At 40.2% G+C, this 15,923-nt stretch overlaps 2 protein-coding genes across 2 annotated transcripts; one reads left to right on the plus strand and one right to left on the minus strand.

The window, feature by feature from the left end:
- The first annotated feature begins 7,251 nt into the window (after window positions 1-7,251).
- LOC133900574 (caffeoylshikimate esterase-like) lies at window positions 7,252-8,629 on the plus strand. The gene has a single exon (XM_062341763.1). The coding sequence runs from the start codon at window positions 7,383-7,385 to the stop codon at window positions 8,367-8,369; it is 987 nt and encodes a 328-aa protein (XP_062197747.1). The 5' UTR covers window positions 7,252-7,382; the 3' UTR covers window positions 8,370-8,629.
- A 4,170-nt stretch (window positions 8,630-12,799) lies between these two features.
- LOC133900624 (uncharacterized) lies at window positions 12,800-15,923 on the minus strand. Its single transcript, XM_062341825.1, has 11 exons — window positions 15,834-15,923; window positions 15,567-15,705; window positions 15,353-15,478; window positions 14,673-14,803; window positions 14,503-14,578; window positions 14,116-14,411; window positions 13,840-14,026; window positions 13,653-13,769; window positions 13,308-13,567; window positions 13,160-13,235; window positions 12,800-13,062 (listed from the first exon to the last, which is right to left on the minus strand). Exons 1-11 carry the CDS (start codon window positions 15,839-15,841, stop codon window positions 12,949-12,951), a joined length of 1,530 nt encoding a protein of 509 aa, XP_062197809.1. The 5' UTR covers window positions 15,842-15,923; the 3' UTR covers window positions 12,800-12,948.

Below are 15,923 nucleotides of genomic sequence, written 5' to 3' on the forward strand. Positions count from 1 at the left end.
GACTTGTGGCATTCTTGGTGACATTTGAAATATGTCACGGTGGACCCCTCCGCAAGCTTATTCACTATGGTTGCACAGTTATCTTGAGAAGGTTGGATATGGTTCTTGCCCTTTAATCTTGTTAAGTCTTTCTTGAACTTTTTCACTTCTTGCTTGAGCTCATCATTTTCTTATGCAATGAGTTTATCAGATAGCTCTAAAAGAATATTCTCAACACATATCTCATTGTAAATGGGTGAGCATGATATATCAATTAAATCATCACAAGAAGTGCAAGCATCTACCTTAGGATTAAAATTAAATAGAGAGATATGCTCCAAAGGGACTTAGATTGAGATTCAATGTACTCAAATTTTTTCTTAAGCTCATCATGCTCCTTATTTAGCAAATTGAATTTGTTCAATAATTTTTTATAATTAGAAACAAATATAGCATAAATGTCATTAAGTGTATTGAATTTCTTAAGCTCTTTTGATTGTTTTTTAAGGACCCTTTGTTGCATTGATCAAATAAAGGAGTTCCTTATAGGAGGGAGAATCCTCATCGGATTCATCATCACTTACATTGCTTTCCATACCTTTGGCCATAAAGCACTTGTGTGATGATGGCTTGCATGATGATGACCTTAAGGAAGAGCTTCTCTTGGAGGTGACGAAGCTCTCATCTCTTAAGCTTGAATCTTCATCTTCACTCACTCATCTTATCATGCTTACAAATATTTTGGCTTTTACTCTTGTCTCCCTCTTACTTTTGGTCTTCTTCTCCTTCTTGATGTAATCAATTGTTTTAATCAAGTCTTTCATGAAGATTCGATGATCAATCTTGGCATTGATCTTCTTGATGTTCTTCTCCACTTGAGAGATAAGTTTGGCGACTTCAGGATCCATTTCTTCATCACTTGATGGGTTTTGCTCATCATCTTCATTGCTCTGATAATCTTCATCTTCATCTTCATCTTAATCTCTATCATCTTCGCTTGAGCTTTACTCTTGCTCTTACCTCCTCATCTTTGCTTTTATGTGTGAACATGAAGCTTGCTTGCTTGTGAGAGTAAGGGTCTTGGTGTCGGATGAAGAAGAGGTTTCCACCCCCATGTTCATGGTCATCTTATGGGCGGTGATCTTGCCGAGCACTTGATTTGGAGTCATATTCTTGATGTTGTTGTTATTATAGATGATGGAGACTATCAACTTGTACTTTGAAAGAATAGTTTGAAGTATTTTTCTCACCACTTGATTATCGTCAATTGGCGTCAAACCTAGCTAATTTATCCCATTGACAATAATATTAAAATGTGATTACATGTCATTAGCACTTTTATGGACAAATTGTTTGATGCTATTGAGCTTAGTAACAAGCACATGATATTTCTCATTGTGCACATCCTTTGTGCCTTCATGTATTTCAATGAGACTATTCTAAATATCATGCACATTGATGAGAGAATAAATATGATTAAATGCATCAATATTTAAAGATGATAAAATGATACTTTTCGTCAATGCATCTAATTGTCTCCCCTTGTTAGTGATACGAGGTCTCATCCCTTCCTCGGTGACTCTCCAAATATCTAAACCTTTAGCTTGCAAATAACAAGACATTCCAACGGGGGAAATTTATGCCATTAAAAAGTGGAGCACTATAGGTATCCATTCCAACCCCGAACGTCACAACTCTAGGATATTAAATCTATCAAGAGCATGAGGCTCTAATACCAATTGTGAGGAACAATAACGTCTTAAGAGGGAAGTGAATTAGGACACTTAGAAACTATTCGGCTCCAAAAACTTCACAAGATAAACATATCTCAATTTTCATCTAAATATTCTCTAGGTTTATATAGTGTGTCTACTCTACCACTTAAGAGGATTGCAATCTACTCTAGCAACGTAAATTGCAAGTATATAAATACGAAAACATAAATAAGATAGAGAGACAAACTCGGTATAAGAATTTTTTATCTCATGGTATCGATGACATGAATGAAACCCCTAATCTACGTTAGAGCTCCACAAAGGATATACTCCCAGTCGGTATGACTCTTCCAGCCATGGCTCTTAAGCTACCAAGTCACCAAGACAAGGTCTCAAGCATGATGAGCCACTAAACCACTAAGACAAGGTCTCACCATTAGCTTCTCTTCCAGTCACTTGCTGTTGTGATCACTTCAGAGCTTGAGCCACCAAGCTAAGGATCTCTGCGTCCCCGTACACGTGTCTTTTTGTCACTCCACACCAAGTCAGAGGGTCAACAAGCTTGAGCCACCAAGGCCCAAGATGTCGGAGAGTCACCAAGACTCCAAGACACCAACGTACCACTCGGTAAAAGCTAAGATCAACCTTTGATCCTTTCTTCAATTTACAGTAACTAGCTACAACTCACTCTAAGCCTATAGGCACTAAACACTCTCTAATATTGTGCTTAATCACCTTGGATGATCACTTTAAGATTGGTAGCTTGAATATCATCTCAAGTGTATATGAGCTTCCTCTAGACTCTAGCAGTATGCCACATCTTCAAATGCCTGAGTGGAGGGGTGCTTATAACCTCAAACCCGTCAACTAGTAATTTTCCCAACGGCTCAGAAAAGCTGTTAACACTAGATGATCTGATGAGAATAGTAGTACTAACATCGGATCATCCAGTGAGTACAAACTTATAAACTAGATGTTATGTCAAGCGGGAATCGAACCCGCCACGTCCCCTCGTGCGCGCGTGGTACCACCTCAGCTATCGTGTGTTTGTGATGGACATCGGATATTTTATCCTTTTACCTTCTTTGCCGAAGGTCATAAGTGATGGGTTATAACCGTGACCCGTCACTTATGAAGGTTATAGGTGACGGGTCGTAATCTTGAGTCGTCATTAATGACAGATTTTTTATTTTACATATAAATTTGTATTAATATTTACATATAAAATATGTATTAATATTCACATATAAAATTTAATAGGTGACTGGTTATAATTTACCTACAAAATTGTATTAATATTTTATGAATTTCTGAATATCTGATGCAAACGATCGCAATTTGATAGGTGCCCTGGATTGCATCCGGTAAAACGGGCATAACTTTTGCATATGAACTCGGATTTCGAATTTTTTGACTATACGGACATCTACAGAAAAAGTTACATCTATTTCTCCTTAACTTTGTCGGGTTCGGTGAATTTTTCGAGGCCAAAGATGACTTGGAAGATTGAGTTCTCGCCCCTCAAAGTTTCTGCACCTTTTTGGGAACGCGCGTTTGTGTCCATAGTTGCCACCCCTTACATCAAACTTGAGCAGAAATAATATATATTTCCTATTCTAATGCTACTTAGGTGATAAAAAAATAAGAAAGAATAAAGAAAAATAAAAAAATATTAGTGAACTAAGTATCTATGACTATTATCATTAGTGATAGGTTACAACATGACCCGTCACTAATATCAGGTCATAAGTGACAGATCACAACTTAACCCATCACTTATGACAAGTAATAAGTGACTGGTCACCTTAGGCCAGCCATAAGTGACGGGTCAACTTGCACCACTCATAAGTGATGGGTCAAGTTGTGACCCGTTACTTATGACCTGACACAAGTGACGGGTCATGTTACGATCCGACTCTATTATCATAAGTGATGGATCATGTTACGACTCATCACTAATTTCATGTCTCCTTTATCTGTTTTTCACGTAGTGTATTGTATCCATGAGATCTACTAACATATATTCTTGACAAACAAGTAAGTCCCAATGACTATATTGTCATTAATCACCAAAATCATAATTATGGCCTAATAGGACTATTTTTGCTACACCATTTAATCAACTCAGGTGGATGGCAGAGATCGGTCAGATCTACCACAACTTGTGTATTTTATAGGGGTATATATAAGTTTGTTTTCTTTGGCCGTTCTACAAAGAGAGGCTCAGATTTAGTAGCTTAATCTAGTATTCTTAGGATTATTATGTAGTGGTGATGCACACTAGGCTTAGTTAATCCTAATAGATCAGAGAAAGACCCAAGACGTCAAGAAAGAGAAGTCATCGAAGCCGAGACAAAGTTTGTGTTGAATTGGACAAAGTTGCATTCACCAGATAATCCAGTGTACTCATTAGAGTATATATCAAGGCATTAATGCCAAGAGAATTTTCAAAGAAGACCCTGAAAGTTCTACTCACTGGATAATCCAGTGGCTTCATCGAAAGATTCATCGGAGTGAGTTTATAGAAGGGGTTCGAAGGGAAGATGTCCAGGTGCTATGCACATCAGATGATACAGTGTTCATCGAAGTGACACATCAAAGGATTCATCGGGTGTTCCAATGATCAACGGATTATCACATCGGAGCATTTATACAGAGAGGGTGTTCATCTTGAAGGTGACGAGTTAAACTCATAGATGTTTTGGTGAAGAAGTTTGAAGCCCATCGGATGACCCGATGATGTGGCTTGGAGGATCAATAGTTAGTTTCTGTTCCACTCATCGAATGTTCCGATGCTAAGGAAAATATGCTCAGTAGATCATCCGATGTGCACAATTTTATGGGTCCATGAGGCAACGACTAATTTTGGGGGTTGACTCTATAAATAGACCCCCACCTGGCAATTTGAGGGTGTTAGAGTTCAAGAGTATACACACACGCACGCACACACACTAGACAGAAGTTCTTGTAACCAAAGTTGAGCTCATTGAAGATCAAAGCATCAGTACAAGATTAACGACATGATTAGTACTACTTTAGATCTACTATGAATTTAGCTAGGTGATTAGCTTAGAGTTGGAATAAGTGAGTGATCCACACTTGTTACTCTTGATGCTTGCTAACACCTAGACGGCTTGGCGGCAGTGTTGTCTTGCAAGACACTCTGAGTAGGTTGTGGAGTGGCAGTAAGTTTTGTGAGAGGTTAGAGTACACCATGCCAAAATGGTAGTTACATGGTGATGAGCTTCCAGGAGAGACTTAGTAGTATACCCATCGACATGTTGGGAGCTCTAACATCTATCCATGCAGTTAGCCAACCAGAGATATTGGCCCTTGCGAGCGGCTCCAACTTACACTAGGGGTGAGCAGCAACTCAAAGATGTCACGGGAAAAAGTTATCATGCCTAGTTTGCATTCTCTTTACCCTTTATATTTCACATTTACTATTCCATATTTACCTTTTCTAGAATTGTTATATGTAGTTTGTAGAATTAGTTCCTATGATACAAAACTTTATTACGATAGAGTAGAAATACTATATAAATTTAGAGCATAATTAAATAGAAATTGATTTAGATTTATCTTATTTATATTGAGCCTTAGTTTCTATTGACTCTTAGAGCATTACGGGTCCCTACACCCTTATACAGCTTTTGGGCTGGGCAGCTGAAACAAGATTGATAAACATATATTTTAGCGTTTTACAGAGCACACGCTGCCATCGAGAGTATATCAAGCTTTGTTTGGATTGGTCGTCTGAAAAACAAATTTATCAGTTTCAGACAAATACTGATGCAGAAAATGCAATGAATTGCCACCACAATTCTGATCTGGGTCCAGGGGAGAACAAGGGGAATAGATCATTTCTCTACTGTGTACATCAACCTCCGTTGCTGTGCCCTATGTGACCATTAGTTTTCAGCCAGAGGTTGCGAGCATTTCTTGCATTAAATTGTGAAACCAGCAAATATAAACCTCGGTGACCAATCAATATACTAAACAAGTGTTATTTCAGAATGATTTGGATCAGGTATGTCAGTCTATCAACGAAGTCAATATAAAAAATAGATTGTCCTACAAGTATTTGAAACATACTAGGGTGTGTGCGATCGCATTGCTGGGCGACTTCCCATCTAAACATTTTTCTAGAATGCACAGAAGAACTATATATCTTTGAATTTAGAAGAATATGTTTGGTACATAAACGATCGGAATGTGATACATATCGTAGCGAACACCAGCATAGCAGAAGTATTACTAAGCTAGGTTATGCAGAGACTACACGTTTTGCAGGACATCCAGAAAATGCTGAAATAATACTGATGTGGCAAATTCTGAAGAAATTCGTGGGTTAGCGCGGGAAATAATGGAATCCAACCTACTGGGTCGCATATATAGTGCAAAGATGCAAACGTTTATTTTTTGCGGCAAGTCAGCAATTTAACTCTTGAAGTGTCAACTCTTCAGCGAAACAATAAAACTTATCCTTTAAATTCCTATCAAATTGTATCGGTTGTGCAAATCTTAGATGAAATCTGATACGAGGCTCATCGCAATGTTCCTTCGTATCGTTCTCACAAAACCCATGCATTTTTTCAGGGCATTTGATTTTTTACCATCGATAGAGTAGCAAATAGGATCTATTTATCGTTCTCGATGATGAATTGTCATTTTGATAGAGTGAAAAAAATTAAATATTCCACTTTTTCATGTGAAGCATTGAAACAGTTCACTATGACAATCCTTACGTTCTAGAAATTCTCATGGTTTTGATTGAGTTCACGAGCTTTTTCCTTTCTCATATTTCTGCCGTTCCAAATTCATACTTCCTCCGTTCAAGAATGTAAAACATATTTGTTTTGAAAAGGTAATTAAAACTTTGATTTTTAATTTCTCTTATAATATATTATAATTACTGTAAAATCAACATCATATTAAAAATATTAAAAATACAATTCTATAAAAATAAAGTTTGTATATTAAATATATATATAATTTAACTAATTATCGGTGAAAACTTATAAAATTTGATTTTTTTTAAACAAAATATTTTTGAAATGGAGGGAGTACCTCCTATATAACTAATAGGGGCCGACTAATTTTCAGTCGACTGAGAACGTCATTTCATTCATTCAGTCGACGTTCATAGCTGTCTGATCAGGATCAAACAATCCAGCGATTCTCTTCTTCCTTAGTAAACAGGTAGATATCTTCTCTCTTACGCGCGCAGTCGGCACTCGCTCCCTCGCCTCCCGCCTGCCTTCTCACATCCCCGCCGCTGGGTCCACCGCCTCCACCCCACCGCACTAAACGGACTTCGCCGGTGCCGTCGACAAGGCTACCTCACCCTATTTTCACCCACCAACGGTCCATTGCCTCACCCGTAGCTAATAACGTCCTCGTCACTTCTAGTCCGATCTACTTCCCATAACCCTCCCTCTAAACCTGAGAGATGAGGTTTACCAGACGACCCCAACAACCCACAACCCCTAACTCCTACAGGCCTCCGCCGTTAACCACTGTATTCACACTATCACTGAAGAGTCGTACAATTTCAGTTATTTGAGGAGGAGAAAATACGTTAACTAAATGGTGCATGGGCCCAATATATATAACTAAGTAGCGCCCAACCATCCCTCCTCCCCTTCCACAAGCCAAGCTAGCGAGGCAGCAGCGAGAGACAAGAAGATGGTGCACCCTATTGCGGAGGCCGACGAGCGGAGCCCCTTCGGCCGCCTCAGCCCCGACGAGTTCTACGCCCGACACGGCGTCGCCCACTCCACCTCCTCCTTCGTCAACCCGCGAGGCCTCCGCGTCTTCACCCAGCGCTGGATCCCTCGTGAATCCCCCGTCCTCGGCGCCGTCGCCGTCGTGCACGGCTTCACGGGCGAGTCCAGCTGGATGGTGCAGCTCACTGCCGTCCACCTCGCTAGCCACGGGTTCGCCGTCGCCGCGCTCGACCACCAGGGCCACGGCTTCTCCGAGGGCCTCCAGGGCCACCTCCCCGACATCGGGACGGTCCTCGACGACTGCGACACCGCCTTCGCGCCCTTCCGCGCCGACTACCCGCCCCCGCTCCCCTGCTTCCTCTACGGGGAGTCCCTCGGCGGCGCCATCGCGCTGCTCCTCCACCTCCGGAGCAAGGACCTGTGGCGCGACGGCGCCGTGCTCAACGGCGCCATGTGCGGGGTCAGCCCGCGGTTCAAGCCGCCGTGGCCACTCGAGCACCTGCTGTGGGCCGCCGCAGCGGTCGCGCCCACCTGGCGCGTGGCCTTCACCAGGGGCAACATCCCCGATCGGTCGTTCAAGGTGGAGTGGAAGCGGAAGCTCGCGCTGGCCAGCCCGCGCCGCACCACGGCGCCTCCGCGCGCCGCCACAGCGCTGGAGCTCCTGCGCGTGTGCCGGGAGCTGCAGGAGCGGTTCGAGGAGGTGGAGCTGCCGCTCCTGGTGGTGCACGGTGGCGACGACACCGTCTGCGACCCCGCCTGCGTCGAGGAGTTGCACCGCCGCGCGGGGGGCGCGGACAAGACGCTCCGTGTCTACTCCGGGATGTGGCACCAGATCATCGGTGAGCCCGAGGAGAACGTCGAGAAGGTGTTCGACGAAATCATCGCCTGGCTCAAGGCCCGCGCCGCCGCGCGCCACGGCGACCAGCAGCAGCAGCAGCGGGAGTAGTTTGGGCACGCGGCTCGCGTGCGTGCGTGCCATGACCGTGGGCGTGGAGCCTGGTCATGGCGGATTCCAGACTTGTTATGTTATCTGGTATGAGCCCAGCAATAAATCTGTGGTGATTCAATTCGGTGAGATCTGATCCGGTGGTCCCGGTGCATCATCTGCAACTGCTTGAGATGCCCCTAACCATGGCTACGGATGCATGTACCTTGCTTGATTCTTCAATCAATGGATGAACAAATTTCAATTTCTGCCGTGTTGTTTTCTTGCACTGCTGAGGTAGCTGTGAGGTGTTGGTTGGGGAGTGAATTCAGTAATAGAGTCGCATCGCATTTGTTGTTTTCTTCTACACACTTTCTAAATTTCAAATACCTGTGGTTGGAAAGTGGGATCATAAGACGGATTCTAGTGGCCGGTGGTAGGGTTAGAGTTAGAGTTAGAGGTTTCGAGATTTTAGTTGACTTAGAGGTGGTTAGTGAAAGTAAATTGGTCCGATGGAGGAGGTGAGCATGGGGCGAGATGACGAGGCGGCGGGTCTCGTCGCCGGCCACGAGCGGTTGAGGATAACTGATGGACGAGGATGAGATCAAGGCAGATACGAGAGATTAGCGAAGGAGAAAGCGACGACGGCTGCGAATCCATCGGCAAAAAAAGCATCCCCTTTCTTCTACTAGTGCCATGTGGATATGATAGCAGCAGTAGCAACACTTTTTGTTTTTGTTTTTGTTTTGCGGGGCAAGTAGCATCACGTTCCGCTAGGTGGATCGGGAGTCTTCAGATAAAAAATAAACGGGTGGGATGGACAATTTGGTGTGAGATTTTGTGGCTAATGTTATGCTGATATAGAATGCTACTTTTTTGTCAAAAATACACGATATTTTAGATATAATTTGGTCTTTAATACGTACTTTTGACCATTATGTTTTTTTCAGAATATATGTATAGAATTTAAGAAATTTATGAGATTATAATAATATTTTTTAGATAAATTTACATGTATGATTTTTATATTTCTAAACTAATATTGATGATCAAAGTTTTAAAAGTTATAATTGAATATTCTTTCATAACAAAAGTTTGATCGAATATTTTCTAAGATATCACGTATTTATGATTAGAGAAATAAAATGGTTGAAGCAAGATTCTTTTCTTAACCTTGGATTGGTTGAGAGCTTAGTGGGAGGGCGCGTCGCTGGGAAAAGAAGATACAACGAGATTCCACAGGAGAGGTGACACTTCCTCCAGATACATGCTGCAAAACCGTGGACGGAGGAACGGAATTGATAAAAGAAAAAAAACTCGACGTTTCTGCTCCCTGCCTAACTCGATTTTCTGCCCGTTCGATCCATTGTGAGATGCGTGTTGTGTTGTATGGGCTGCAGTATGGTGCCATGGCGGAAGCCTGTTGGGCCAATACTTGAGGCCCATTCAGGATTTAAGAGGTGGAGCCTGTGATGGGCTGCTAAGACGGGCTGCAAATCTCTCTGTAAGGCCTTTTTACACTGTTTTATGTCATTTTACATTGATTTAAAGTGTCATTTTTCTAGTAATTTCACTGTAATCTGGATTACTATTCTGAATATAATCACCTAATCTAGTTTTGCTTTTCATGGCTAATTGTGTTTACAATATAATTACAGTAGTTTATATCGGAGTTAAAGTTAACTTATATGGCAATTACAATCATTTTTTGGTGTAATTAAAAGATCAGGTGTTGGAGTCCTTGGCAACACCTGGATTTGACTCAATTAAACCTTTGCTAAGCTAATATGAGTCATTTATCAAATCCAAAGTTAAAAAATCAAATCCTAGCACCTCCTAAAACACCGAGGTGCCCAATAGATAGATCCAAAAAGGAAATCTGAGGTGGTGGAAGACCACTACGGTATCCACACGTACAGGGCAGGAACACCGAGCACTGATGTGCTAGCACCATACACGCGACTAGGATTTCGGAGAAGCTTAACCTCAGCACGCCCTACCCACGCCTCTATATAGAGCTCACCAATGGACTCCCACGTTGGAAGCCCTTTAGGACTCTAACTTCTCATGAATCACAATCCAATCAAAACCCATATGCGAATCCAATTCGCATGTTTTGTTCCAACCCATTAAGTGTGTGACCCGTTAGGTTCATGTACAAATGGCTACGACTCGAAAACCCTTTCCAAACCGAAATTAATAGCGGTCCCTAGCAAAACATGTTGACTCCCGAGCATACATAAAAGATCATATCAGTTGAACCTTGATATACATATGCACCGATCCCTTCGCCTCATGATACCAGTCAAGCTCAAAACGAGATACGTGCCACCCTTGTGATAGCTCAACCAATCATTCGATCAAGTAGTGGATTCATCATGATTAAATCTTTAATCATATTGGCATGGTCATGCACTTTCTCAATCCAACTACCTTGAAGGGTCCAGATATATTTCTCCCATTATCAAGGATGGGCAAACTTCATCTTAATCGTTCATACCCCACGACATGTTTCATAACAAACATTAAAACTACCTTTATGACTACCCAGTTATGGAATAGCGTTTGGTAGTCTCAAAATATGCCACTACACATTCTGAAAATCAATGACGATCTTAGGTCTAAGGATCCTGCAGGTACACCATTTGAGATAACAACTGATAGCACATCATAAATAACAATCCCAGCAGTATCTCAAGATGGGCCTATCCAACTTCATGTTCTCTAACATAATTGTCCACATTATTGATATGAAATATTTATACCTATGATCCATAAAACGTGATCATCAATCAATACATGTGCTAGTCTTATGTATCATCACAATGATATGCGACCAGAGATCGACTAAGAATAACATCATGATATAAATAAATAGTTTCATGAACAAGTCATATACTTACCAATTAATGTAAACGATAATCATTCTTGGAATAACACATTATTCGGTAGTACATGAATATAGACGTGTGATACAATTATATCTATAATTGCCTCTAGGGCATATCGCCTTCAGTTCTAATGACGGAAGATCTACTAGAGGATTTCTTGTGTTTCTAGGAGCAAAACTTATATCATGGAGTACACGAAAATAAGTAACAATGTCGAGATCAAGTACAGAAGAAGAATATAAGGCACTAGTTAATGCAATGGTAAATGTTATGTGGGTATAAACATTGCTCGATGAATTAGGCATATTTTATCATCGTGCTGCAAGATTGTAGTGTGATAATATTGGTGCAACTTACCTTTCAGTCAATCCTGTTTTTCATACAAGGACAAATCATATTAAAGTAGAATCATTTTGTCAGTGAACAAGTTGCCCAAAAATTGTTGGGCATCAAGTTTGTGCCAACAGAAGATCAAGTAGCAGATGGGTTTACAAAGCTCTTATCAGTATGAAACTTAGAAGAGTTTAAGCGTAATATTAACTTAGATAAGTTATGATTGAGGGAGAATGTTAGAGATAAATTTATAGATCGAATAGAGATCAACTTGTATTAGAGATAAATATGTTTGGGCCTTCGGTCTTGTAGATAGAACTGAACTCAAACCTTCACGTGATCTATCTGGGCTTGCATGTAACAGATTAGTGATTGCCGAATGGGCCTGGTGGGTTGGCCTGGCATGGGAACGAGTAGCACGGCCCATTAGGACGACCCACCAGGTACAATACTGTTGGCGGGCGTGCCATGCTGATCCACGGGTTTGAGTCACAGTCTATGGCACGACCCACCCACCCTTGTGTTGTACTAGGCTGGCCCATGGCGTGAAAGGCCTATTGGGCACGGCCAGCCCATAAGGCACGAAAATGGCTGTAAAATTCAAAAAAGTGCATCGTAGCTTGGAAATTCAAAATTGAAAAAAATCATAAACACATAAACTGAAATCAAATATTGAGGCCTATTTCTAAGTGAAATTGTGATTTATTTATTTTTTTCGTATTTTTTATAGCTCAAATGGTAAAAAAAAGGGTTATATTTTCAAAATAGACAGGCTAATAGTGTCACCTGTTAGTCATGATAACTATTCGAGCAGTGCCGAGATGGCAGCCCAAGCCAGGCCCGATGCTTTGTGCCGAGCCGGCCCAACACGATTATAGTCGGATCAGACCGTGCCTTATCTTGTCTACAGTAACGAAGCTCGGATCAGTCTAAGATCAGTCTAATAGGCATGACCTATTTGGCAACGTGTATTCTTGGTGTATTCTCTACCACGCGTATTGTCGAATAATAAATAGATGTATGCGACCTCGTGAGCGGTTACACGCTTCAACAGGCTAGCTAGTTTTAAAACACCAAACCCGTAAGATCTTGTTCATCTTGCCCGTCTAGGCAGTTCTCCGCCTCACAATACTTATCGCGCTAGCTGATAATGTTTTTCCTTTTATTACAGGTACTAGTTGAGGGCCCGTGCGTTGCAACGGAAGATAAATTGCACAAGGTAACATCAAGTATTACGGTAGATGTTTACGGTAACCTATTACAATTATAGATAACCAAAGTTATGAGCAAAAACTTAGTTAAAGAGAAAAATTAAACGGTACAATAGTCATAAGCAAAAATAATAGCACACTAATCTTTCATTCCGAAACGATGCACTATCTGATGCGTTTAACTAATTCTTGTACAACTTCAGGGATGTTGTCTTTTGATTCATTCCCATTGTATTTCAGCAGGTCAACCAAGAACTTCTTTCTAAGTTCGCGCACATCCTGTAATCGAATTATATTTCATTGTAATTGTCAAAAAAGTGCATAACCAGATGTCCAATTGCTTAATGTAAACAACAATTCTGTTGAGAACACTCACAGTGCAAATCGGTGGTTGTAGTTGTTTACCGTTCCACGCGCGCATGAAGTTAATAACAAAAAACCCCGAGTCGAACCTGCAGAAGAAAAAAAATGTTACATATACGTTGATAGTCTAATTGATATAACCGATGTTGTAAGAAATTTACCAATCCTTTGTCTTTGGAACACAATTTGGTAGTATACGACGCCAATCACATATGTCATCATTCCACGGGGGGTTTGCTACTTCTAAAGCTAGATTCAATTTATTGGAAATTTTGAGAGTTCTCAATAGATAGAAGCATATGAGTTCATGTCCTTTAAAAAAATCCGGTATAGGCAGTGGGTCCAATACCGATACACTTCTAGCCTCCATGTCGAATGCAAATAGTATGAAATGCCCATGTTGACATATCGGTAATAGAATCTATAAACAACAGTCACTATTGTTAGGAGAAACTAAACCACGACACAAATAAACAACGAAACAAAACATACCAACTTGCACATACCAACTTGCACTGTGAAATATTGTACACCATCCCAGGCCACGTATCAAATGTTTTTGCCAACAATTGGACATCAAGCTTCCTTTTATATTTTGGATGTCGTCCGAAGTCACACAACAACTATGATAAATAAGAAAGTTCGTAAGATTATGTGCAAACATGATAATTACATGAATATATTATATCGTACCCAGAACTGAAGGTCCATGTAGTGATATTGGGTGTCCATTAACAAGTTGATCTCGTCGCAAGCGAACATCCTCACACCCATGTTGAAACAATCCTTGTCCATAGGCTTTTGCACATCGATTATTTCCTGTATCTTTTTTAGGCTTAAACTAATCGGTTGAGGCTCATAGCTCCAAATCCATTCTTTCCTACAAAACAATGTATTGCATTAGATGCAATAACAAATAAAAATAATGTATATAAACAATACATATTATATGGAATTAGATAGACGTACTCCAAAGTTTCAGCATGGTCTATAGACATGATAAATTTGCAAAGCTCGCCTACTAACTCAGATGCATTTGTCGGCATGGTGACAATAGGAAGAGCACATAGTAACGATTGATCTTCCGTCTGATGTGATGTCTTCAAAAATTTGCCACACTTGGCAGGACTCTCTACCATCACAGCATCATCTGAACTTTTTTCTTCTTCGCTGTCATGTTTGAAATATGAATGTTCTTTCCTCGTGTTTAGTTTGGAGTCCAACAAAATTGCTCCTAGTTTTAGTCTGAAATTCGTCATATCACGCTACAAAATTGTAATTGAAATTAATCGGATATCTAAATATAATATAAATATTTAAACATGTCGCAAACCTTTATGATCTAGCTTAAAATACCTGAGTCACACTATCAGATAGTTTATCTCCTGTCCAATATTCCATGAAGTTTAGCATGAATAGACCACAAGAGACGCTACAGTATTGCAGAAACTTCATTTAGTTATTAATTTAATTTAATCAATCAATGAAAGGTAATTATTTCAACAAGCAATGATGTTTTAGTATACCTGTCAGTTTGTATTGCCTCTGAGAATTTCTCTATAACAGGCCATGTTCCAACCCTGAGGTCTTGCCACTTGTGGTCTTTAAACTCTTTCAACTGTGATACAATATTTATTTGTTTCTCCAATCCTCTTATCTGTTAAATAGAAATAGTAGAATCAAAGGTAAGATAATAACCAAAAAAAGACTAATATTATATTAATAACAAAAAAAGTCTTATTATATTATAATGAAAGAACAGAAAAGAAAACAAAGTATAATGAAAGAAGAGAAAAGAAAACAAAAAAAAACAAAAGAAGAGGCTCTGCTATGTAGTCTTCTGTTAATATTGGAAATCGAGAATTTGTTAATGTTGTGCTTGGAATTGGAATTGGGTAGTAAGAGGTAAGAGCCATGTAGCAACTGTTCGGGTACAAGTTTTTATGTGAAGAGAAGATGTCCATTTTTCAGGCTTGGGAGATCAGTTGGATCAATTTGGCCACAGCTATCCTGGAAAAAGAAACTGTTCTTCCTACACGTAAAAAAATGGACCGTTCTCGTCAAAGAAATGGTATAATTTCTCCAATTTTTCAAGATACTTGAATGAATCCCATCAGTACTTAGTATTCAAGAACCGTGCCTTTTCTTGTGTACATTGCTCTATTTCCTTGAACATCACACATGGAGAAGTTATATAAATACTCACAGTAAGAGTGAGGTCGTTGCGGTCCATTGTAGGCCCTAGCGAGTCGAGAACATGTATCTCGTATTTTTGGGCGTTCACAACTGCTAAGTACCAATGGCATCGTGTGATATTAATTGGAATAAATACCTAAAGCACATATTTGTCGTAAGCATTAGTCACAGATATATTAACATAAAATTAACATAAAATTGATAGATATGGTGTCGATCATTACCATATCATGCTCCAGATAATTGTCCACCCTTTTTTCGATGGTGTCATGCCTAGGATCTATTTTGTCCACCGTAAGCTCGCCATCACGCTTTAGAATGCTAGAAATGTAAGTATTCTCTAGGAAGACTTTTGCACCAGCCCTATAATGTAGATGCTCTTCAGCCCTTATACAATGAATATATGCGCTTATGACCTATAGTTACAAGTTAAAAATTATGATTAAATTATAGGACCGTGTTATATAACTGATTTATGCATGTGTACTTACTTCATCATTTAAGAATTCGTTAGGCTGTAGAAGGCATTCGAAATGGAACTTGTCTACAAATGCATCGTCGATGTCCACAAGCATTCTATT

This window comes from Phragmites australis, chromosome 2 (assembly GCF_958298935.1).
Source record: "Phragmites australis chromosome 2, lpPhrAust1.1, whole genome shotgun sequence".
NCBI lineage: Eukaryota > Viridiplantae > Streptophyta > Magnoliopsida > Poales > Poaceae > Phragmites > Phragmites australis.